Genomic DNA, 24,636 nt, shown 5'->3' on the forward strand with positions numbered 1-24,636 from the left:
CCGGGCCCGCCCCGGCCCGGCCCCGCTGCCCGCCCCGCAGCGCCGGCACCGCGCACAGGTGGCGGCGGAGCGGCCGCCTCGTCCAGCGCTCCCGGCATTGATCCCTTCCAAGTTCCTTAGGGCCCGTTTCTAAGTACGATTCGAAGGGAACGGACTTCTCCGTCTCTGTTCACCCAGGGGCAAAAATAAATAGCGATGTGCAAATAACAATCGATAATGCAAACAAAATATCCTTCTGCTCGGGGTTATTCAACGGGCATGCTTAAATACAGCGCTATTTATTTGTAACTGGTGAGTTCGTGTACACACTTTTAACACCAATTAAGAGGCACCGCACTTGTTTTGTTGGACCCTGATGAATTTTGCAGATTATGGATTAGGCAGGTATAAGAAAGTTAATACAATGTCTATGAACCAAATTGTGTTTAAACTCTTAAACAGTAAGAGTATTACAAACCTAATAAAATAAACTGTATGGTAATATTAATCTTATTTCTGCCTTTAAATAGTTCAGAGAGCAATTTGCATATGAAAATGTCTTCATGGAGAAATTAACTTCTAACCCCAGTACCATTCCGAGACTCCAGCTGAAAGGAAGCGTATGCAAAATGAACATGTGCATCATTAGCGCGAACGTGAGCACAGATGTGTACATTTACAGCCATTAGCAGGTTCACAGAATGACTCTGGAGAGCTGAGGGAGTAGCAAGCCACCAAAGAGCTTCCTAGAAAATTGAACCTTGCAAGCTGAGAAATGTTATTGACCATTTGCAAAAAACACGATGATAACAGCCTTAATTAGGAATGGGGACTGAGTATAAAAAGAAGAAGAAAAAAAGTTGCATTTTTATTTTTCTCCGGGTGACCTAAGAGTTTTAAAAAGTGCGAACCATAGGGAAAATCTCAAATGCAAAGTGCAAGACAACCATGTAATCACAACTGGTGATACACTCAGCAGCTTAGCGTGTCTGGTTCACCTGACTGATTCGAAGGGCGTTTCAAAGGGGTCCTGGTGCAGAGTAGAGTGGGGACACACACTACCGAGAACGCTCGAACCGAAGCCCAAAGCCCCCGTGGCACAAGCGGGGGACATGGCGTGTCCAAAGCACCGACACGAGTGCCAGCTAGAGGTGGCTGGGAAAAAAGAGCACACAGCTCGCACATTCCCAAACGGGACTTGCTGATTCGGTCTTATCCAGCAGTAGATGTTGATTGCCCAGACAAAGCCAGTCACCTGGAAGATGTTTAGTTGAATAATCTGCCCAAATGGGTTTAGGCTGGCTGTCAGACTCATTTACATGTGTACAGGGTAAATTCCACAAGGACTTGGATAGTTCTACTCAGATACAACTGGTGTCTTTGTTTTTCATCAGGATTGTTTTATCAACCAAAAGAACTACAGATTAGTTTTCCAATTGTTTCCCTTTATCTTCCCCATCTTTAATAAATCCAGGATCCAGAATTACATTATTGACCTCTGCTGTACTGTACTGCGAAAGATCCTGGCTAGAAAGAGACTTGAAGGCCATCAGTCCTTACCTGGTTTTGGTAAAGTTCTGGTTCCCCATTTCTTCTTTTGCCTTTTCCTCTTCTTTGTTTGCTAAATAAAAGTAAAAGCTATTAGAGTAACTTTTCACAACAGTATTTGAACTTGTAGTCACAAAGGCTTGTGACACTTACAAATGCTGTCACAAACAGTCCAACAGTTGCAGTGGTTGCTGTATCTCTCATTGCTAAAGCACAAAGCATGAAATGTCATCAATCAGGTTGTAGTCACCAGAAATATACCTTCCATCGTTGCTTTATTTTCACTCCAGAGCATATTTACTGATAGCCTTCAGATGGTTTAAGGGCTGAGGAAAAGGATGTTTCCTCATTTAAGAAATCAGTAAAGGAAAAAGGCTTGCATATAATATATTGCTTTTTTAGCACTTTTTCCTCTTTTATGAAGCTTACCAGGCTTAAATTTGCTCTAGCATCAATTACTTTTTCTGATATTAGGTAAATTGAAGTTCCTGGGCTAAGCATCCTTTTAAAAAGGAGGAGTGGGACAGAGGTAGGGGGAGAGCAAAAATACGTTTTACAACATTTGATTCTCTTACACTATTTATTCCATACAAATTATGACATCATTGCCACAACATCACACAACCCTGTTTAGTATTGTTATTCTGTTTGGACTTGTAAGAAATTTTTGCTTTATATTTCTGAAGTTCTTTTACTAGTAAGATCTGGAATGGAAGGAGTAGCAGGGAACATACCTGATAAGAGTTCTCACAGTTTCTTGAGTCTTCTCAGAATCAAAACCACAGAAAACAATTTTGCTCAGCCCTGCAGTGGTCAGGCAGTTGAACTTAATGGGCATTACAGGTCCTTTGTTCCACTGAAATATTCTATTACACCAGAGTGTCAAACCCCAAGTTATTCTATTTAAATAAGCATATTCAATTTCTGATTGCACATTGCTGTTCCTACAATTGAAAGAGAAGTTAGAATATACTTGAGCATTTATCCCCACCAAAGTAAAGACATAGGGGAAAGAAAAAAAATTAAACAAAAATTAAACCTACTCCAGAGAGTCTGATTTGCCTACTTCAAATAATTTGGGTTTGAAGAACAAAGATTATATTAATTTTCTAGAATATGACAATATTAACCATATTAACCATAAAAATACAGCATTCTAGTTTTGATATTCTGACTGATGTTGAAGATTTATTTATGATATGACTCTACAGGGTTAGAGCATGTGAAATCATAACTATAAACACATGTACTGAGTAACTAAAGGCTAGAATGATCCCAATTCTAATTTATTTTCAATATACACATCACCTGACTTTTTGTTCTTTCAACTTGACAGCTAACTAGGGTTTTTAATGTTAATATTTCATTATAAAGATATTAATAATTCATTATATCCTGGGAAATGATGCTATTTTATTCCAATATAAAACCATGATTCTCATGCAAGTTTTACTGCAAATTTAATTAAATCTGTCAGTTAACAAAATTCAATATATTTTGTCATATTAAATGAGGCAGTGTGACTTAACCCTTAGTAGTGTGCCAACAACAACTCCATTCAGAAGTATACAGAAGCACTTTGAGATTTTCTTTATCTATCTGGACTTGCTTCCACAATTAAGTCAGTACTTCATATTTCTTTATACTTCATCACAAAGTAGTCTCACAGGAGTGCTACTTCTCAGCCAGTGAGCTGATATTGACACACAGAGCAGTAAAAGATAATAAATGTGTGGTGCCAAAAGATTGTTTGCTCAGCTCCTTTACCTCAAACCATGTGCATACACCTGCATGGTCTTTGCTCCAGCTGCCACAGCCCAGCCTGGAAGATCACATCCTTCAGGAAAGATTTGTTAAACTGTACAAGGCAGTAATGGCAAGATGAGTTTAAAAGAAATATTGCTGGGACAAATGCACTATTTCCAGCATGGCAAGCCATCACCTTCACTTCCCCATCACAGATGATATTTTCCCCACAGAAGGACATTTCTCAATGACCAGATCCCCTTGTTTTGCCATCTAATAGCAAACCAAATGACCAGTATCTGCAGAGCTTGTTCTGCCTGCAATCTGAGCAACTGAAGAGTTTGTAGAATAGCAGTGCCAGGAGTGTAATGGCTAGTGGAGAAATCTAAAGCCTCAAATGCTTAATATAAACATAGAGAGCTAAAGGCTTATCAAACATACTCATTTTATGTAATTTGAAATCTTTCTTTTCTGTAACTGCAAGCAAGTCTTTATGATTTGGCATTTAGAAATCCCAAGGAGACAGTGGAAATTAATATTTTATTTGCTGTGCTTAAATAAGGAAGAGTATTTTAAAGTGACAGAGAATATTGTTTGTTCTAGCACCTTTCACAGTGCCAAATGGGATTAATGAGACACTAGATCTGAAATCTTAAAGGGGATTTATTTTTAGCTTACTTTTCTATTAATTTTAGTAGTATTTACCATAGAGTTTTTCAGTTTTCAGCCAAAGGATTATTTGCAAACTGTTTACTCTAAACATGAGAGCTGTGTTTTATGACGCTGAACTCGTATCACCAGAAACATTTAGAAGTATTTTGTATCAATCTACCTTTTGGAACTGAACTAAGAATGACAAATGTAGTGAGCAGTAAACTCTTTGGGGCTTGTAAACCCAACATAATAATTAGGCCAATTTTTTGCAATTACATGTGCAAAAAACCTGAAGTATTTTGTGTCTCTATGGAGCTATTCACTGAATATGCAAGATAGAGTAGGCAAACAGTTAATATACAATGTTCAGTATGTTAGCTGAGAAATTACATCAATGAAGACATCCTTCTTTCTTGCCCTGTTTTGAGAAGTTCCTACCTACTCGCACCTTTTGCCTTCCAAAAAATCAGACTCCTAGTAGGGAACTCAGTAAGTCAGTTTAGCAAAGAGGCAGGAAAAGCCAACACAGCTGCGTGCAGTGAGATCACCACATTTATCTCACTGGGTCTGAATTCCCTTACTAGAGTCACCTCCCTTCTGTGCAATGTTTCCCAGATTTCAACAACCAAGTCAAACACAGAATTATTTGTAAAAAAAATTGAAATCTTTAGTTATCCATATACAGCTGAACATTAACGTTAACACTGGATTCCACAAGAAAAGGTATACATATTTTGGTGTGGCTATTCTTCCTAATGGACTGTCCAGTCCTGTAATCACTGGCATGAAAATTAGACATGAAACTAAATACAACCTGAAGAGAACTAATGCAAATCCTCCTGATCTCACTGCCCCAGTAATGAAGAAAACAAAATCACTTTGGAAAATCCGCCAGCATGTAGACTATCAGGACTTCAGCCTTTGAATTCAAAGCTGGATGACTGTTCAAGAAGTATCTTTTTTACAAAGCAAAGTTATAACCCTTAAACCGGAACACTCCACATATTTCTTCAGTAATTTTAACATCAGCTATAATAATGACGTTATAGTCTATGAAATGTGCTTGACTTTATCACATACCCCTTTTTAATACTAGCAACACAAATTGGCTTTTCTGTTAAAATTGCTGACGACTAGATTTGGGAAACTTTCCAAATAGTAGCAATGATAACAATAAAAATAAATTATTTAGAAGCACCTAAAATGCCATTAATTAATAGAATTTGAGTATATAGCAAAGTCTGGAGCCTAAAAAACATTCAAGTAAGATTGGTCAGAAACAAATAACATAACATATTTTTCATTAGTTTTCAAGCTATTTGGATAGCTCAAATATTACACCAGATGATCTCAGTGAAAAATGATTTTTAAAAATTTCTTCATCACCTGTTGCTAAACATTTTCACTTATTTTACTGGGAAAAATTTTGTACTCTAAGAGAATATGGATTTAGCTTTGCAAAAGAGACCACTCTCCTGGAAGCTGTGCACATAATATTCCAAACAATATTGGAAGACAGCTTGGCACATTTCAGAATGATTTACATACTAAAAAAGTTTTAATAGTCAAGGGAAGATAATTATTAGATCTTACCAGAAGCTATAGTGATTTTTAATTTTGAACTTCTGCTCCACAAATATGAGAAGTAAGAGCACTTAATTTCGTTAAGTTTCCAAAGCTCCTGCAACCAAGGACTTTTTACATCTCTGTGTATGTGTGTGTATATACACACATACATTCTCCCAAAATATGACAGTGACTCCAAGTGTGGAAGTTACTCCATTCCCAATCTTTGAGACCTCAAGTATTTAACAAGTGCAAGCTGCCATTATTGTCTAACACCCCCTTGTGGCTACAAACACACACCCCAGGTACAACATTTTTTTCCCCCAGTGAAAGTAATTAATTAGAAGCAATAAAAATGTTGGTATGAATCCTGTACAGAAATGGAGCCACATAACAGATGGGAACTGGAACAATGAATTTTATACAGAACAGCCTATGTTTAGGAGGAAGAATGAAGAAAAACAAGCATATAAAAATAAGAAATACAGAAAATGATTGACAGCAGAATTGAAGAGCTATAATTTCAGTATTTTGCAACACAAAAAGCTGATATTCTTCAAAGTTATTTTCAAAACTCTGGAATTGTAACACAGGTTATATGGAAAGCTCAAAAAGTTTGACACCAAAGAAATAAAAATGTGAGCAACCCATCTCTGTGGAAGCTAAATAACATCTCTCTTACTACCTGAAGTACAACCACAATGGTACTTCACCTCCACTTAGTTTTCTTTCTGGAAATAAAATTTAAGACTATATGTTACAGTTTTCATTATCTGGATATATGGTACACTGTTCTCCCTCATTCTTGGCTTCAGAAGAAGTTGATTACAGTTGTCTGAAAATTTTTGACAGTAAGTAGGCTAGAGTGACTTTTTTTCCTCAATTATTTTTTATAAAAAAAAGGAATCAAAGTCATGATTCCATTAATATCATGACAGTTTAGAGAAGAACATTTTGTCATTATACCAAATAACACATTCTAATCAAACTGGCCTTGTAGGTTCAGAAATTATACTCTCTAATAATATTTTAATTGGTTTTAGTCTCAAGACTAAAATATAGAAAATACAGCAATATAAAAACCAAACCCAAACCAAATATACTAGTTTTCAATGAACATTATCCTGGAGATTTTAAAGACAAACAAGCTACAGAAATTCCCAACACACCCCCACACCACATCATATATTTACCTGGTACTCAGTTCCCTCCATAGAACACATGACTACAGGCTACAAATAAAATTAAGTATCTACTTGATCCCACCTCAGCTGAGTATGTCAGCAATCACATCTCAAACAATGGACTTTTTTGGAAAGTGAGGGATGAGCTCACTAAGCTTGAGCTTTGTTAGTCGAACTCAAGCTGGTTTTAATACCTGCAGTGCTGCTTTTACCTACAACAAGTGCTATTGGCAGGAGCAGACAACATGAAAGCCTCCAAACACTTCAGAAAACTATGTCATTTGGGCTGATGCCCAGGATCACTTACCTATTGATACCTTTCCTAGCCATTATTGATCTCGCACTGTCCTTACCTTCCTTCTCCCCAATGAACAAGCACACTGGAAAGCCCATCAACTTAAAGAATTTAACAAGGGAGGACTTGGTCTCAACAGGTGGAGCCCAAAGGGATGAGTGGGTCAAAAACAGCCTGCAAAGCAAACAAATCTGTCAGCTTGGAGTAGTCCCTCCCCCAGTATCTCAGTATCTGTTCCAACTGACTGAATTATCCCTGTATTAGTATTGAAAATGCAGTAGTAACTCTGAAGTTACTGGTCACTGCTTGAATCACACAGCAGATCTGTGTCTACCAGCCAAGGTAGAAATGCTATATGCACTGTCTCACACATACACACACACAGAGGGCAAGTTTATAGCATAACTGAAGACCAAATGTATAATGACCCATTCCCCCTCTCGTTGCCCTTCCTAAGGAATGGAAGTGAAAGTATGAGGATCCTTACAGGAAGGGATGCATTGAACAGTGGCATATACCAGTGCATATGACTAGCAATTCACACCTTCTGTCATCATAACCACTGTGAACACTGAGGGTAACCACACAGGTGGTATCTTTATTTCACAAGATTAAAGATACAGTACAAAATGAATCTGTACATCTTTCTATTAACAGAATTTGTTTACACAATTATATTACATTTGACCAGCCTTTATACTGATTTTAAATACAAAATAAATTTACAAAACTCCTACAAGACCCTTTAAAGAACTGTAGCTGATAAAAACAAAGGGTTCCCCCCAATAGTCCCTATTTACCATATGCATTTGCAGTAGTTCAAATCAAACTAAATCTTTTCAGTTTAATATTCTCTGAAACAAAAAAATAGAATTTCAGTTCATTGTTGCCTATCTTAAAGGAAAGCAACTTGCAAAGGTGAGTGTAATCCCCTTTTATAGGCCAAAACTAGCATATAATAGGTGGAAATTAGATAATGCATAGTCTTAAAAGTCCTTTCACAAGCCATATCCTAATGTTCTTCCCCCAAATTAAAACATTTAATTTTTTTTTTTTTTTTTTTTTTTAGTAAGAGTAGCTGACTTATGGAAGATAACTAAAAAGTGAGTAAAACTATCTCACAAGAGTCTCACAAGGATGATCAAAGGCCTTACCTTCTATTACACTGTCCCATCATGGACAATATAAAGCAAGAAAATTATTTCAACAGATAGCTATGGGACAAGTTTCACCAGTGATGAACTAAATTCTTGTTTTCTCAACAGTTCAGTGTTTCTTTTAACTAGCAAGAACAGCTAATGTCTTTGATTAATAATTTGAGATGGAGAATAATGTGGTTTTTTCATATTTTCCCACAGTTTTCCTACATATAAAAATTCCACCAATAACACTTACTGCTCTGTAGTTCCATTTTCTGTGCAGGGAAAGAAGAGCATGTGTCTATGAAGGTCAAATAGGCAGGCTCTGGCCTATGTTACTACACACAAAGAATACAACTTTTCGTTCAAACCATGCTGAACACACCCAGAAAGGTTTTTCTTAAATCAAGTTTCCCTTCTAAAATACTCCTGCATATAAACTATAAGATAACCTGTGTGCTACCAAAAGGAAAAAGTACTTCACTGCAGTAAACTGAGCAACTCAGCTTCTTTAGGAAAAAGATGCTTGATTAACTGAGTACACAACAAGGAACATATTGCTAGTAAGAGTTAAATATACTTTCCTCAAAATGCAAGTTTCAGAACAGTGTAGTAAGGGATTGTCACAAAAACTTAAGTCATGGTGTAGATAACTGATTTAGAAAACTTATTCGTATCTTTAATCCCTGAGTTAACTTGCCATTATTTATGGCAAGTACCTTTTACTTCTACCACCACATTCAAATGAATGTCATCTGAAAAGTTAGTGGTAGTAATTTGGTGGAAGGGAAAAAAGCAGGAGAAAGACTTCCTTATTGCTCCTTCAAAAAGCATTTTTTTAATAAGAAGTAACTTGCTGATCTTCAATTGTTTTCTTCTGCTGATTTCTTGGATGTAAAAATGCATCAGATTCACTGAAAGTCATCTGTAAGACTGTCACATAGCAGCAGTGATGAGAGATTCTCATGCAAGTAAGAGAGCTTTTAGAATTTAGTTCTAATAGATCAACAACCAAAACATTTTAATAATGCAGTAACAAAATTGTTAAATTGCCTAAGAGAGCAATACCAATGAAATGAATGGTATTTAACTGAAAAACGTTTTCCATATAATCTTTAATTTCCTCATGCCAAGCCAAAACGAGTTATTAATTGAGTGGCAAAATATGTCAGAGGGAGTGTTCAGAAGTCACAGATATCTTAGAAATGCAGCTGGGGAATGCTGTACATGTAAGACACTACATTTAAGTTCAATACTGTTTTCATCTGCTAATGATGATTGAGACTGAACAAGGCATTCCTCTACCACATCCTGCAACCCTCCACACTAAAATTAAAGATTTGTCTTCATATGACCAGCATAAGCATTGTGAAGTACTGAGAAGTTCTACCTATAACACTAGTACCTTTAATACTAATCATCCATGACATTTCCATTTACAAAAGAATGGATTGCTTATCTTCTATCCCAAACTAGAGGCCTATTGTGCAATGACCTCCTTGCACATGTACCAAATATGAAACCATACCAAACTCTCAATTCCAAATAAAGTGTATTGATATGTTGTTGCCAATACACCGGAAAAACATTTACATGAAAAAAAGCCCTTAACCCTTTAAACACAACAGCTTCTGTCAGAAAGCAGCTAAAACCTCCTCATTTGCATTCATTCGGCTTTATGATAGTATATTCAGAGGGTTTAATGCTAGTACATTATAAACCAATATTTCACTACCATTGGAAAATAAGAACAGACACTTATGCATTTCATGCTCCTAGACTATTCTGCCACTGCTTCCCAACCCCAGCCCCAGAAATTATAGTTCAATCAAAATCATCACTAAGTGAAGATTCCTCTTGCAGTCTTAAATCATCAGTCCACAGGTCACAGTCTTCACACTCATTAAAAGGCCTTTACACTGACCTGGTGGCATCAAGAAGCCACGAGTCTTCTTTCTCTTTGGATTTTATTGTTACAAGGGGTCCTCGAGATGGCACAGCCAGACACACTACTGTGACTTTCCTCTACGCCAGGTACAAGAGAGGTTGGCAACAGCCAGAGCACCCCTGTAGCTTTGGAGTAGCATCACTGGTATAAGCCCATGCCCTTTTGTAGAGAGCATGCATTTTTGTGGCTCTTTTTTGTAGATGCATTAAGCAGATGCATGCATGAGATACACACTTTTTTTGCAGTGCAAATCATTAACAGGATTGTTGAAAATTAAGCACAGAACTTCCAACTCCAAAAGCAAGTCAGCTAACTCACTGAGATTTCTGGCTCTCTCCTTTCTTCAGTGTGTGCAGCAATACTGGTGCTTTTTGCTATCTAGACTCAGCCTCTTAGTAAAGACAATTTTAAATTTAGGAACTCTATCAGTATGTTTCATGTCAAGAAGGACTGCAAAGTACACAGGCTCCTGAAAAGTTTTAGAAGTATGTGAGATCTGGGTGCTGTGAGGACAGCTTTCGACAGACAAGCTTTACAGACCCCATTCTGTCCCACTCCACCGCACTAGCTACATACTGACTGCTGAGAACTAAGGGGAATGGAGGAAAATACCCAAAACAAAAAAGCACAAATTGAGAGTAGCATGTTTGCTGGCTTAGTTTTACAGGGTTTATCAATAATCTATGTTAAACCATCCAAGACAGCCTAAAAGACCAAAGCGTAAGAAATACTAAAAAAACGAAATAAGGACTATAGAAATACTTGGGATGCAGGTCAGAATTTAAGTTCCTAACAGCCCTAATCTTTTCAGAATTTGAATATAGGTCAGCTTCTTGGACTGAAATTTGCCATAAATTTATTATTATTACTTTTATAAAGGGCAACTGCTAGCAAGCAGGCAAAAACCTTCCACTGCTAGCCTTCTGTCTCTCTGGGAGATGAAAAGGACTCTGAATAAAGAGGAACTAGATACAGCAGGCAACATTTTTGTAGTAGCACTCTTGTGTTTCCATGAAAAAAAGCCATAGTGTTATTCCATTGGCACTGAAATAACATTCAAATCAGTTTCAAAATAATTTTCTTATCCCTGAAAAAAGGCATCATTCTAAGCAGCTTTCAAACATTTTTTTTAAACTTCTTTGTGCCTCTTTTGGGGGAGGGACTGTTGATCCAAAGTCCTAATTCACAATGAAAATTGTTCCTTTAGGAAAAATCCAGTTCTTTCACTGAGGCTCTTGTTGCTATTGTGGTGCTTGATGCTCTGGGGGTGGTTCTTGTTGAGGCACAGCTGGCCGCAGTCCTGCTGGTCTGGGAATTGCTTGGTGTTGCCTTTGTCTGTAAGCTATAATTGTTCCCAGGAGCAAGGCGATGATAGTCATAAGGTAGAGGTCCCACTCAGGCCCCAGCAGCTGGTCCATATCAATGTGTGAGAATACCTCTCTTATCTAAGAAGGAAAAAGTCCACATCATGTTAAAGAGCACAAATGGGAAATTACTTTGATTTTAAATTTGACTTGTAACACTTTTCACGTGCTTCTGTTTTAAAACTTTGTGGCTCTTTTCCTCTCTGAAAAAATAGTATCACATCAGTGACATTCTTAGTTTCCAGGACTAAAAAACCATTAAGACCAAGAGCAATCCTATATAGAATGAGGTACTCTATTTTCTATTTTAGAGATGAAAGTTCAACCATGGAGTTTTGTGGCTTTCCCATGAATGACAGAGCATTAAGCCTCAGGACACTCGTGTGGTACAATGCTGAGATTTGTGCAGGTAACGGACAGGGAATTTTGACAGAAGTGTCTTTTTGTAAGACTTCATTTGCATAAGGATTAGCCAAGACACACTTCTCTTCTTCACTACTGTATCTGATGATACTACACAGTAACTGCCAATTTAAAAAAGGGAAAGCTGTATTCTGCACACCAGCTTCTCTGAGTGCTACGTGAGTATTTGCCCAATTGACTTAAGTATTTTGACTGCCCTCAGCCTCAAGACTACTATAATTTGTCAAACTTTGCTGAATTGTCTGAAACTGCACTTGCTCTAAGTGGTAATAACTTCCATACCATTTTAATTTATTAACTAATTCAAAAAGACAGTAAGATGTCAAAACACTGAGAAATATTGGAAAGACCTCACTTTAATTCCAGACAAGTTTTTTTTCAGGGCCACCACCCAGTAGAAACACTACAAAATACCTAAACTATCTAATACAAATACATTTTTCCCCCATAGAGATCAAACACAACTATAATGGGGTTGTTAAAGCTGAATATAAAATAGCGTGAGAATTAGGGATATAATTTTTTTCCCCTGAGCAATTATGTCAGTTAAATCTGCTTCATTTTGATAGCAGATGGTCATGGATAAGAGCAGTCAAACAGTTTTGAGAAATTCTCTTCAAGGGAAGAACAGTACACAAGAGCACTGCCTGTGCACATTTCAGATTCACAGAGCCTCACAAATAGGAAATAGGAATGAAAGCTTCAGTGACTTGCTTAATATGCAACAGCAGAAAACAAATCTATCCTAAGTTTGCAGAAGGTTCAAGCAATACTTCTACTTAAGTAAAACGAAAAATTGAGCTTATTTTTAAAATTGAAAACACATTTGCTCTTCTCTTTTTAACTCTGCATTACTTACATTGATTTCTCGTATGTACTGCAAGGAATAAATCACTCCAAGCTTGCAAAGTGCTAGGAAGACTGGAACCTGAGCATCTGGGCTTGCTTCAGCTGCCATGTCATAGAATCGTTTTGCAAGATGAATATCCTAAAGTTAAGAAAAATCAAAGCACAGTTTTGAAGAACTTGAAAAATTAACCATAATTTTTTTTCTAAGACATGTTCACCTTTGAATATACAAGTAAATGGAAGCTTCAATTTGAGGATAAAGCTATTTTAACTGATGGTAGAATTGAAGTCCACAAATAGGTTAGTAACAACATATTCAACCTATTCACTGTAAACCAAGGCAAATATTTCAGTAACTCTAGTACTCTAACATCTCGAACACCACAAGAAACACAAAATAGTAAGAAAACCCAAGCAGCATTTCCTTTCAGTTACACTACAGTATGCCTGCTGCACAGTGCAGCTTCTAACTATTTCTGCATATATACACAAATTAGATTTTACTACTTGTCCAAAATGCACATAACTGGCTTTAGTGAGAGCAGCCTGCCAGAAGTACAAGCACAGAGAGCAATTTAAGGAAGAGCTTAAATTAGTGCTGTCTTTGGTGGCAACTGAAACAAGGTGGTAACTCTAAGAACTGAGGGTACGTGTACTGAATAGTTTAACTTTCCTTGTTTGTTCAGTGTTTTTTAGGCTCTGCTTCAGATACATACTGTGCAGTGTTAGGAGGATATCTGGATACAAACTGGCTATGTTCACCCAATGATGTGAAGAACAGGCTTGTGTAAGTCTTTGAAAGAGTTCCAAATTGGACACTTAAAATAAGAGGAATCTCCAGGACTTCATTCCACATGCTCCTTTGATAATTTCCTGATGGTGAAATACCATAAAGGTTTTCTGCTCATTGATACAGCAAAGCTTAGTTCCATAACACTTGTGGAAATAACAGTATGAAAATTGAAATATTAAATGAATGAGATGCAGTAGCACACATTTTAGTATTTTAATTGAATAAAACAACTCTTAATACTCATTGAGGCTGGAAAGTTTATCTTTTGTGTAACTATTTAAAAGAGCTTCCTTACCTCCTTTGCACTGTGCTAGTGTTGGTGTAAAAGGAGATCCTAAATAATGGCTTATTTTCATTTCTAATTACCAAGCACTTCATTCTGCTTATGCCTACTTTACTCTTACTTGACAGAAAAGTGCAAACCATAGGAATCTGAGCTATGACACACAAGTAGCACTGAAATACCACACCAAATCTTATGATACTGCAATAAAATTAACTCGTTCTTAATTTTGAGTGGTTTGTGGAAACAATCTTCATTCTGAAATGTAGCCCCAGGGATTGACAGCATTAAGTCTATGAAGAGTCTAACTGTATATGTGTGAGATTTCTGAAAAGGCTTAGTACTTGGCATTGACCTGGTCTGAATTTGAAAACCATTCTGGTACAGGAAGTGTAGCATAAAATTCTGTATATAAGAAAAATACTCTTTATTCAATAATTAAAGTGAGAATACAGCAAAAGCTGTTTGGTGGGGAAAAAAAATCCCCACATTAGGAAACACCACATTTATCCAAAATGAACAGTGATCTGAATTGAAGTTGTGCAGGCCACCTTATTGGAACATTCTCCCTAGCTCTGGAGTGTTTGCAATTTTAATGACATGGGTCTAGGCGCAGAGAGATTTAAAGTACATGCCCCTTTCTTCAAAACACTAACTCTCCAATTTTCTTACATACTACAGTGCTACTACAGTTTATATGTCCCATCCAGAGGCCTCTAGTGGAAGAGCAGACTTCAGCAGTAGACATCCTATTACATCAGGAAATATGACTATCAGTCATTTTCACAGGTGCTCAAAATGCAGCAATTCTGTGAAAGGAAAGCCAAATATTCTGTTTCATGCAAAACTCAGTCTTAGCCTTTTTTAGAATATCCTGGCCCAGCCCCTAACCTTATCTAAATCAGTCCTAAATATCCATCTTCTCATCTTACAGCTGTAATATTTTAGAACACAAAAAGCAAAGACATTACATATTCAGAATTACTAAGACTGGTTTTATACATGCAATTTCCTTGCTTAGACGTTCTCAGTACGCCTTTCCTCTATCTATATAAACTATCTCTATTTCCCTTGCAATTTAACATTTCATTCTGTGGTGGATCTGAAGGAGAGAAAGTATTATTCATCTGCATAAAGCAAGTCTACATATGCTCATCATGAGCCTCTATGCACTCATTTTGGCTCGCTGTGTGTAGCCATCCTGCTTCAGGCTGGAGTATACTCTGTGCAAATGATGGCATTAGGAATAATTTTTTTTTTTTTTTATCATGGTGAACATGATAAAACAACCTTTTCAAACTTTTTATTATTTGATCTATATTGTGTTGTATTCAAGACAGAAGCAAAATAAAAAGGTCCATGCCTGAAAATTTTTTTTTTCTTAAGAAAATCTCCAACTTTAGAACTATTGCTTTTAGCTGCAGACTTATTTTCAGAAGACAACTACTTTTGAGGGCTCAGTTACAAAGGAAAAACCATCCTAAAGTAACATTTGAAATTAAACTTCAGAAAAAATGCAGTTTGTGTACTTATTGTCACTTCTACATCTAGGTCACTAAGCATTTTTCAAATGCTGACTGCCTGATGCTGCCAAAGTAACAATAATGACTTATGACTTGCTCTTCATTGTTCTCATATTTTGTAAAGAAGCAAAAATTGGTCTTTTAATAGACCAACAGAATAATTAAAAGGTGCATATGTAGACAAAAAAAAAGATGAAGCTCGCTAAAAATAGAGAAAATGAAGTTATTATTAAATCCATTCATTACGCTAAGGTAGGCTGCTCAAAATTAGTATGCAATTGCCAGTTTCATTATTTTGACACATGCAGAAATATGTTGCTCTGGATGCCATAAGAATGAATTCATGGACAGCAAAACACCACAGGCTTCCTAGGAGAACCAGGAACCTATACTCTCTTCTTTAGGTTATGTAGTTTGCCTAACTTGAAAAACCACAGCTGATTTGGTCGTGGTTATGCTTTGTTACCTTTTTTCCAAAATGTCATGATACAGGAAACAATTTAACCAGTGTTTCAGAGGACAAGAATAATCCTGTACTAAAATACCATGAGCCTGGAGTTGATTTGCATTCATTTCACTACGCTTCAAAGTCTTGAAAACACTACTGAAGCATATGGCACTCTTTTTGCCAATAATCACAGTTCTGGGCAAATGTTCCTTCCCCATCTATGCATCATTACTTCACACAGTTAAGTGTGAAGTCAATATACTTGTCCATTGCCTATTGGTGAATGTATGGGGAGACATGCTAATTCCAGTAGTTGTAAACTTAACTGAATACTAGCAAATGTACTCAAACAAAGCAGACTCAGTGTACAGCTCACTCACCTGCTTGATGCCCAGTCCCTTCTCATGCATGTAGCCCAGATTAAACATTGCCTGAGCACTGTGCTGCTGTTCTGATGCCAGTCGATAATGAATAAATGCAGTTTCGTAGTCAACATCAGTACCAAACCCATAAAAATGGTAATCTCCAAGCTTAATTCTTGCAACAGTGTATCCTAAAAATCAAAAAACAACAAAAAAGGATAAAATAGCTAAGCAAAAAAACCCTTTTGGTTTCCTATGAAGATGCAGTAGGAGCGTTAGCATTACTTTTCACAGTTTGTACAAACTGTTTATCTTTCACCACCCCCTCACATAAACCACTTTTATTTTTCACATTTGGTTAAGCTAACCAAAACACAGCCAATTTCTATCTGCAGGTAAGACCTCTTCCTAGTAATCCTACCAACATTTTTATTGCTATACAGTGGTATCAGCTGAAAACCTGTAACATGTTCATGATCAGTCCCTTATTACAGAAAAACTTTTAATTTGCTATATAACCTTTAAAGGATTCAACTTTTTTTAAAAAGCAGTAACACTGGAAACTTGAAAAATAGTGTCTCATCATTCATGTCATCATCTCAACTTCTTAATTTTCAACTAAAAGTCTTGAAAGTCTGAATTTGCATGGTAGTCTTGCTCTAAAGTTAAAAACTAGTAGACAGGTATCAGTGTACATGCATGCCTCTGGAAGTCAGATACCTCAAGATATTTCATCATTAAGTTCACTTTTAGTTATTTTAGGGTAGGCAAACAAGCACCAGAGTTTAAATTTGTGTTGTTTGGACATCAAGGGTGCATTCTTCATCACTGCTTACTTTGAATAGGAAATTGCATATCTTAATAAATGACGAAAAGCAATAAATTACTCTGAAGAATTTTGGATTTATTTTTCCAAGCAGATATACTTTCCTAAAAGTCAGTGTAAACATTGCTAATGTTGTTTAACAGTGCTCCACAATTCCATATTGAATAGCAAAAGAAACACAAAGTACATTTGTATTTTAGTCCTTTTAGTCTTTAGAATCACAGAAAGGCTCACACCTGCAGAGATAATGTAATGACACTATAGCTAACAACAGACCAAAGAACACAAACTACCCCACCTGGAACACAATTCTGTTAACAGGAGGAGGTAAACTTTCCCTCTTTATATGTTTCATAACAAAACAGATGAAATCGGACATTAATGGCTCTACCAAATGTTAAGGAAACCTTCCTGTCTGACCATTTGGGAGGCACTCTGGCCATCACACTCCCACCACTACAGAGTTACTGCAGGGACTGAAGCTCCTTCCCCCTTGGCAGTGTGTGGCTGCAAGGGCTGATGGGCACTTGACCCCCTACTTGTGCCACTCTCATGCAGTCAGACAAGCTTTCTTTACTAGTTTGACCCTGGGTTTCAAAGAGCAGAGTCTCAGATGCCTGAATCTTTTAAACAATTTAATAATGGCACAGTAACACAAAAACAGCTTGAAGCTGGATTTCTGAGGAGGAATCCCAAACAAAAGAATCCCTGGGCTTTTATACCCTCACAGTCTGTTCATACTTAAGTCTGGGGTCCTTGGCTCCTGCCTTGTGTCTTGTCACCTGGCTGGGCCACAGGTCCCTGGGCCCCTTGTTACGGAAAAGGTTGACAGTTCATGGCTCCTTGCCTTGGGCTCCTCCCTGGAGTTGACCTAGAGCTCAACCTGCAGCTCACACTGCAGCTGCAAACCTATACTGAATGTATTCCTCAACATTAAAAGGAACAGACTGGAATTGTGAGGTACAGACATACCTTGAGAAGCTGCTCTATTCCAGTGAAGCAAAGCTCGAGGATAGGTTTCATTTTCTCCTACTATGCTAGCTTCTTCTAAAGAAGAAAATAATCCAGTTAAATAGAACCATGGTATATGCACACATGACCACAATAAAACCCCTGCTTATCTTCAGTCTGCTGAAATATGTTAAAAACTTGAAGCAGTCTGTGTTATAGAACAAGCAAGATTCAACTCATCTGAAACTTATAAAAACCCCTTTCATTTATACAGCCTTTCTATTTATCTGCCCACATAAGAGAGCTAGGAACAAACTATATAATTTCACCCTGAACTATGGCTTACCAAGCATCTCTCCCATTCCAGCTGTAGGAGATTCTGATGCATACTTGAGGAATGACAGAAAATGCAAGTCTTAAGAGCATATAATTTGGACTTTGACAAATAAAAGCTTGAAACACAATCTGTTACAGTTTTGGCCATCTGAAACCCAGGACTAGTCAGGTAAAACAAAGGCTTAAACTCCTTAACCAGCCAGACTGCAGTCTCTTACATGGCAGTGCTTCGGCTACTTCAGAAGCTGTTCATGTCACAATTTGAAGGTTCATGAACAATTCAAAGGATTTGTAACTTGAGCTCCTAGTGTAATTATGGTTTCAGCTATACTGTCCCACACCTGACACAAAGATTTTATATAAAACATATGAAGTAATTTTAAATCAATCTCCAGTTGAGGTGCAGATATATCTGAGTAAAGATAATCAGTTTTAACTCAGGGAAAAATGCTGCTTCTTTGCAAGCATGCATATCCAGCCAAGACTGTCATTACTGTACCTTTTCTAAAGATGATTCACTAAGACACCTTTAAAAAACATTAACTGGAAATGAAGATGTTAGATTCGCCCATCAGCCACCAAGAGGTGCTTTCAATACTAAGATATAAAGTTGGCAGTGAGACCTAGATTTGGTATCGAGAAAGTTTAAAATACTGGGTTTTGCAGTTTGTAGCAAGATTTACCATTGTACTTCCATTGTCTCCCAATGACTTCAAACTCTAATAAATCAAATTTCAAGCCATCTAGTTCTAGTAAGACACATGGGACAAGTTTTTTTTCAAATCTAAGAGAATCAGCTGCCCAATTCCTTACCCCTGCTTCAAGAGTAGCATCAGTAAAGTCACACAAAGAAGAAGATGCTGAGTAAATGCATTACAAGAGAAAGAACAAAGGACACTGAGACTTATATGCATAGTACAGGTCAAAAGTAAGCCTAATGCAATCCCTACTTTTACAATTGCGCTCTGGAAATCCAGTGAATTTTTAGCACTGTGCAATTTTCTAAAGACTCTCTGGTTATGCCATTTTACAATCCCTAAGTCAGAAATTAAATGTATTTTAACTTCTAGCCTATAAAGTCATCCTTAGAAGCAAAAATAAAAACTGATTGCTTTTCAGTGTGAAAAGCAGGAAAGAGGACAAGAGCTTCATTAAAGTTCTAACATGACACCTCCAGGAAAACCCTTTTCAGTATATATTCAGGTTCTTACTCTGATCAAGTATGAAAGCAGCATTGCTTTGTGCGACTTCATAGCCTTGTTCTGCCAGAAGAAGATACTGAACCACAGCAGAATTTGAATCACCATCTTTATAGCTGTTGTAGGCAGTCATCAGTCTTTCAGACCAACGCCCCCGTTCACAAACATTCTTAAACAACTGCAGAGGAAAAAGGAAGGGGGAGGACACTGGCTGTCAGGAACTTCAAAAATTTAGGTTTTGCAAAAAGTATCACTGTAACATTCTGATGCCTGTTCAAAATATTTGTATTTCACATGAAAACATGACAAGTAAACTCCACTGTTCAAGACAGGCTTACTTTAAGATACAAATTGCTAAGCAGATAGATGCTTAGCAACTTGTAAGATTCTTAGTAAGTAAAGACAGTAACTTGTAAGATTCAGATGCTTACTCAGAATTATTTAGTATCTTGGTTTTGTTACACTTAAATCCAAGTATAAAAGAAGAATTTAGTACTTATAAGTTACTGTTGCTTGCTTTGCATTACATTCTTTTGATTTTCTTCGAAGTTAATAAAGGAAATACAAACTTGACATAACAAAAACGCCAAAGATTTTTCTCATGAAATACAAACAAGTTTGCTAATATATCACTTCCCTTTTTGACAGCCTTGACTCTGCAGTCACTGCTGGAAATGTCCTACATAGGCTGATATGGTTATAGCCAATCTCTTGCAAGTCAGTTTTAGTGATCTTGATGAACAGGTGACCTTACCTCAACAGCAGTATGACAGGACCGCATCACTCCAGTGCCAGTAGCATGCATCTGAGCCAGATTATAAAAAGCGAGAATGTGGCCACCCTGGGAGGCCAAGTTAAAATACTTCAAAGCTTGTTTATAGTCCTTCTTGACTCCAATGCCATCTAAAAGAAAGATTAAATCATTGCTATTCATTCCTATCGAAAACCAGCATTGTATGAAACACCTCTTACTCTTTAAAATTACTCTAGAAAAACTTTGAGAAAAAGTCAGGAGAAAACAGAATGAAATACAAGTTCGATGTAGTAAGCCCGTTCTACATGCAGTGTATGCACACCTCTAATGCCACCTAGTGAGCAGTGACTGAAAGGGCAGGCGCTTAGACCTGCAAACGGTTTTGATGCCACTTACTGTAATACATGGAACCTAGTTGAAGCTGTCCATCAACCCATCCCTGCTCTGCAGCCTTCTGGAAATACTTCAGCGCTAGCTCATAGTTCTGCAGGAAGATTTGGTCCAGTCATTAGAGCCTTGCAATACACCAAAGTTTAAGAGAAAAAATATGCATGTGCACATGTGAAAGGACAGATCTGTTTTACAGAAAAATTACAGCAAGATTTTCCAGTGAAAATATTCCCCTGTTCAAAATCTGGAAGCAAAAAACGAAGTAGACTACAATGATATTTATCCTGTTGTAACTCTGCAGCTATCTCAAAGCTGGCATCCACATACAGCATTGTTATGAACAGTTATGCTTAACAGAATGGAAGCTCTGTTCTGTTTCTGGAACACTTACTTATTTCCTCAACTTTGGGCTAATTCAAATTTTGAGTACCTGTTTGCATAGCCAAATATAAAACATTTGACAAGAAATCTTCCTGTGGGAAAAGCAATAAAGCAAATGAACTAATTAAAAGTTTCAGTGTTCCTCTACTCCCGCGAGAGTCACAAAATGGGCGCAGTAAGGATTTGTTTTATTTCACAAGAAAATTATAGACAAGCTCAAATCTCCTGTTAAAATGCACACTTCTGTGCATTTCTAATAGTTTAAGCAACATTTTCAAACTTCTGAGAGCAAAATCAGGATGTTTCTTTTATAGCTGCTAATTTCAAAGTGCTTTTTTACACAGCATTTTTTACAGCCAGCTCCAGTACTACTTGATAAAAACTTTTTATTTTTGACTCTCATTTTTAAGATTTCCTTAAGGAATTTTCAGTGTAACAGAAATCTTCACAATTAAGCTTTCCACAGTACTTTCCTCCAGGAAAAAAAAATAAATCTGTTGACAACAAAAAGTCACACAATCACCTATGATTAGAAAGACGACTGTCAAAAGCTTACCACTGGAACACCTCTTCCGTAGAGGTAAGCCATTCCTAATCCACTCTGTCCAACTGGATTACCCTGAAAACACAGAAAAACACTTCTGCAAAGAAAGGCAAAACCTACACCTGTATCTTTCAAATCTGGTATGTGTTTAATCATGAAAACATATAGTACTCAAGACAGATTCATTTTATGCTCCTAGTAATACTTCTTTAGGGAGGTAACAGCATTTACAGTAACTTTCATTCAGTAACTACACAGCTGATGAACAGGGAAAAAAACTTTCAGTACTATTTATGAAAGTCAACTGTGCACTTCTACAGTGTCATACAAGAGGTAGAACCCATAACCCTAGAAATATGAGGCATTAATAGTTTACTTATCTTTAGTTTTTCCAACTTCAAAATGTTTTGGGTGCCATAGAAGTTCCCAAAACAACTCCAGGAACTCTAAGAACCTGTGTTAAGGGTGAAATGGTGGCTGTCCTGTAGGCTTCATTACTAACCACTGCCGCTGCAAAACCAGGCACTACGGCACTACTTCAGTGCCAAGACAGGCAATAGGACTCATCAGAAGCTGCAGTCAATGCAGAGTGAGTGCATTGAAGATCCTCACTTTAGCACAGAGATGTGGAACAGCATTCAGATTGTCGAATATAAGAACCGTGAAAGCAGTTTCTTAAAACAGTTCCTTCAGAACTTAATCTACTGTATTTCACATGCTGAACACCCTTCCTGGAGGACTACTCACACTTTAACTGTACAAACACTACCATAAGGGATAGATCAAAGACAGATACAAGGGATTAACATGATCAAAAAACATCATCCCAAAGAGTAAACAGTCCAATGAGATGAGAGGTATAAAACTATTATATATTCACATAACAGAAGCACTGTGAATTCCTGTGACATGACAACTTCAAATTAACAAACACTAGCACTTCACAGAACTGCAGACTATTTAGGTGGACAGTATTTCATAATAATGAAATAGAGTTAGACTCTATCATGAGAGCTAGACTCCTTATGCTGCACAGAGCTTTATAAAGCACCATGGCCAGAGCAGTTTTTGACATCTTAGGCAAGCAAGATTATGGGCTACTTAATCTGGGACATAAACTGGGAATAGGCATCTGCACATGGAAGAGCACATGAAGCATTTGCAGCATTTCAGAGCTTATCAACTTAGTGCACATGCTGTAGTTCCACCTTACAGGTAATCATACCATATCAGCAGCTTTCTTGAAATACTGAAGGGCTGTTTCATTGCTCTGAGGTACAACATCACTTCCTTCTGAATACATCTGAAAGGGAAAGCCATTATTGAAGAACAGCCAAAGCAGTCAGTTCAGCACGAAGACCATGAAGCAGATTCACTTTACATATTGAGAGGGAGTTACAGTACTTAGATTATTCTGATTATCTCATTACTGAATAATCATTAAAACTTGTCCAGAAGCAGAAAATACATCTCTCTGCTGTAAAACTCAGAGGGTTTAACTTTCTAATGGAAAACGAACTGCCCAAAAAATTATTTTTTTTCCAGGACAATACCCTTCATTTTTAATTTCTACCAACGTGCAGTGAAAAACATGCAATCAGGCAAAATTCTTAAGACCAGTGGAAATCAAACTGTATTAGCAGTCAAAATACTTTGCAAAAACAAAGCAAAAATTGGTAAATAAACACAGTTCACTTCAACAATAATTAGTGACAAAACAACCAATAAAGAAAGCAGGAACTGCAATTTCTTCTGTCAGGTGCCTTGAACAGCATATTATGCCTTTTTTTTTAGGCTTTAAGGACATTTATTTTGAATTCTCTACTACGATGACAGCCTGAAAAAGATGACCTAGAGCTGGTGCTTATTGTAGGCTAACCTTAGAAGGTACTCAAATGGAGTAATAAGGGATTTAGCTCCTCACAGGCTGAAAGTAGTCTGCAACCCAGATCTCAGACAAGTGACCTAAATACCTTTCTAAGCAGTAATGCATTATAATCACTGCCAGCAGCCTGCAGATCATGTTTTAAATTAAAAATCAGATTGGGTTAAAGATCATCTAGATCCAACTACCAAGCCATGAGCAGAGATGCTAGCAGACCAGGTTGCTGAGGGCCCAAACCAGCCTGGCCTTGAACACTTCCAGGGATGGGACACCCACAACTTTTCTGGGAAACCTGTTCCACTGCCCGACCACCCTCCTAATAAAGAACTTTGGCCTAACATTTAACCTAAATCTCTCCTCATTTAGTTTAAAACTATTCGCCCTTGTCCTATCACTACCTGTTGTGCAAACTGTTGCTCTCCCTCTTTTTTGTAAGATCCTTTTAGGTATTGGAAGGTTACAGTGAGGTCTCTCTGGAGCCATCTCTTCTCCAGGCTGAAAACCCTCAGCTGTCTCAGCCTGTCTGCATTGGAAAAGTGTTCCATCCCTATGATCATCTTGATCATCTGTATTCACTCCAATAGGTCCATGTCTTTCCTGTGCTGAGGACTGCACACCTGGACAAGTACTCCAGGCGGGGTCTCACGAGGGCAGAGTAGAGGGGGAGAATTGCTTCCCTCAACCTGTTGGCCACTCCTCTTTTGATGCAAGCTGGGATGCTATTTGCCTTTTGGGCTGCAAGTGCACACTGCATGTCCAGCTTTTCACCCATGAGATCCCTCAAGTCCTTCTTCATAAGGCTGCTCTCAATGAGTTCATCTCCTAGTCTGCACCCATATTTGTACAGGTGCAGCCCTCCCATTTGCACTTATTGAGCTTCATGAGGTTCTCACGGATCCACAACTCAGGTTTGTCCAGGTCCCTTTGGGTGGCCTCACATCCTTCTGTTGTGTCACTGCACTGCTCAGCTTGGTGTCACCTGCAAACAGCGGAGGCTGTGCTCGACCTCACTGTGTGTGCCACTGGTAAAGATATTAGAGGGCACCAGTCTCAAGACAGAGCCCTGAGGGAACTTCCTTCTCACCGGCCTCCACCTGGACATAGAGCCATTAATCACAACTCTCTGGCTATATCCATCCAGCCAATTCCTTATCCCCCAAATATTCCACCCTTCCAATCCATTGTCTCTCCAATTTGAAGACAAGGATGTTGTAGGGACCATGCCGAAGGCCGTACAGAAATCTAATAGCTGATATCAGACATTCT

General features: G+C 37.6%; 1 protein-coding gene across 1 annotated transcript in view; it reads right to left on the bottom strand.

The window, feature by feature from the left end:
* Positions 1-5,988: 5,988 nt before the first annotated feature.
* The window catches only part of SEL1L (SEL1L adaptor subunit of ERAD E3 ubiquitin ligase), a 37,532-nt gene continuing 18,884 nt past the window's right edge, over positions 5,989-24,636 (bottom strand). Inside the window, exons 13-21 of the mRNA XM_041471920.1 lie at positions 22,711-22,788; positions 21,498-21,560; positions 20,567-20,654; positions 20,171-20,319; positions 19,429-19,594; positions 17,903-17,977; positions 16,123-16,295; positions 12,706-12,834; positions 5,989-11,504 (exon numbers count right to left, since the gene is read on the bottom strand). Coding sequence (XP_041327854.1) covers positions 11,301-11,504; positions 12,706-12,834; positions 16,123-16,295; positions 17,903-17,977; positions 19,429-19,594; positions 20,171-20,319; positions 20,567-20,654; positions 21,498-21,560; positions 22,711-22,788 — 1,125 coding nt within the window. The 3' untranslated portion in view covers positions 5,989-11,300. The remainder of the gene's footprint in view (positions 11,505-12,705; positions 12,835-16,122; positions 16,296-17,902; positions 17,978-19,428; positions 19,595-20,170; positions 20,320-20,566; positions 20,655-21,497; positions 21,561-22,710; positions 22,789-24,636) is intronic.

The sequence above is a fragment of the Pyrgilauda ruficollis genome, unplaced genomic scaffold (genome assembly GCF_017590135.1).
Source record: "Pyrgilauda ruficollis isolate IOZ18807 unplaced genomic scaffold, ASM1759013v1 scaffold28, whole genome shotgun sequence".
NCBI lineage: Eukaryota > Metazoa > Chordata > Aves > Passeriformes > Passeridae > Pyrgilauda > Pyrgilauda ruficollis.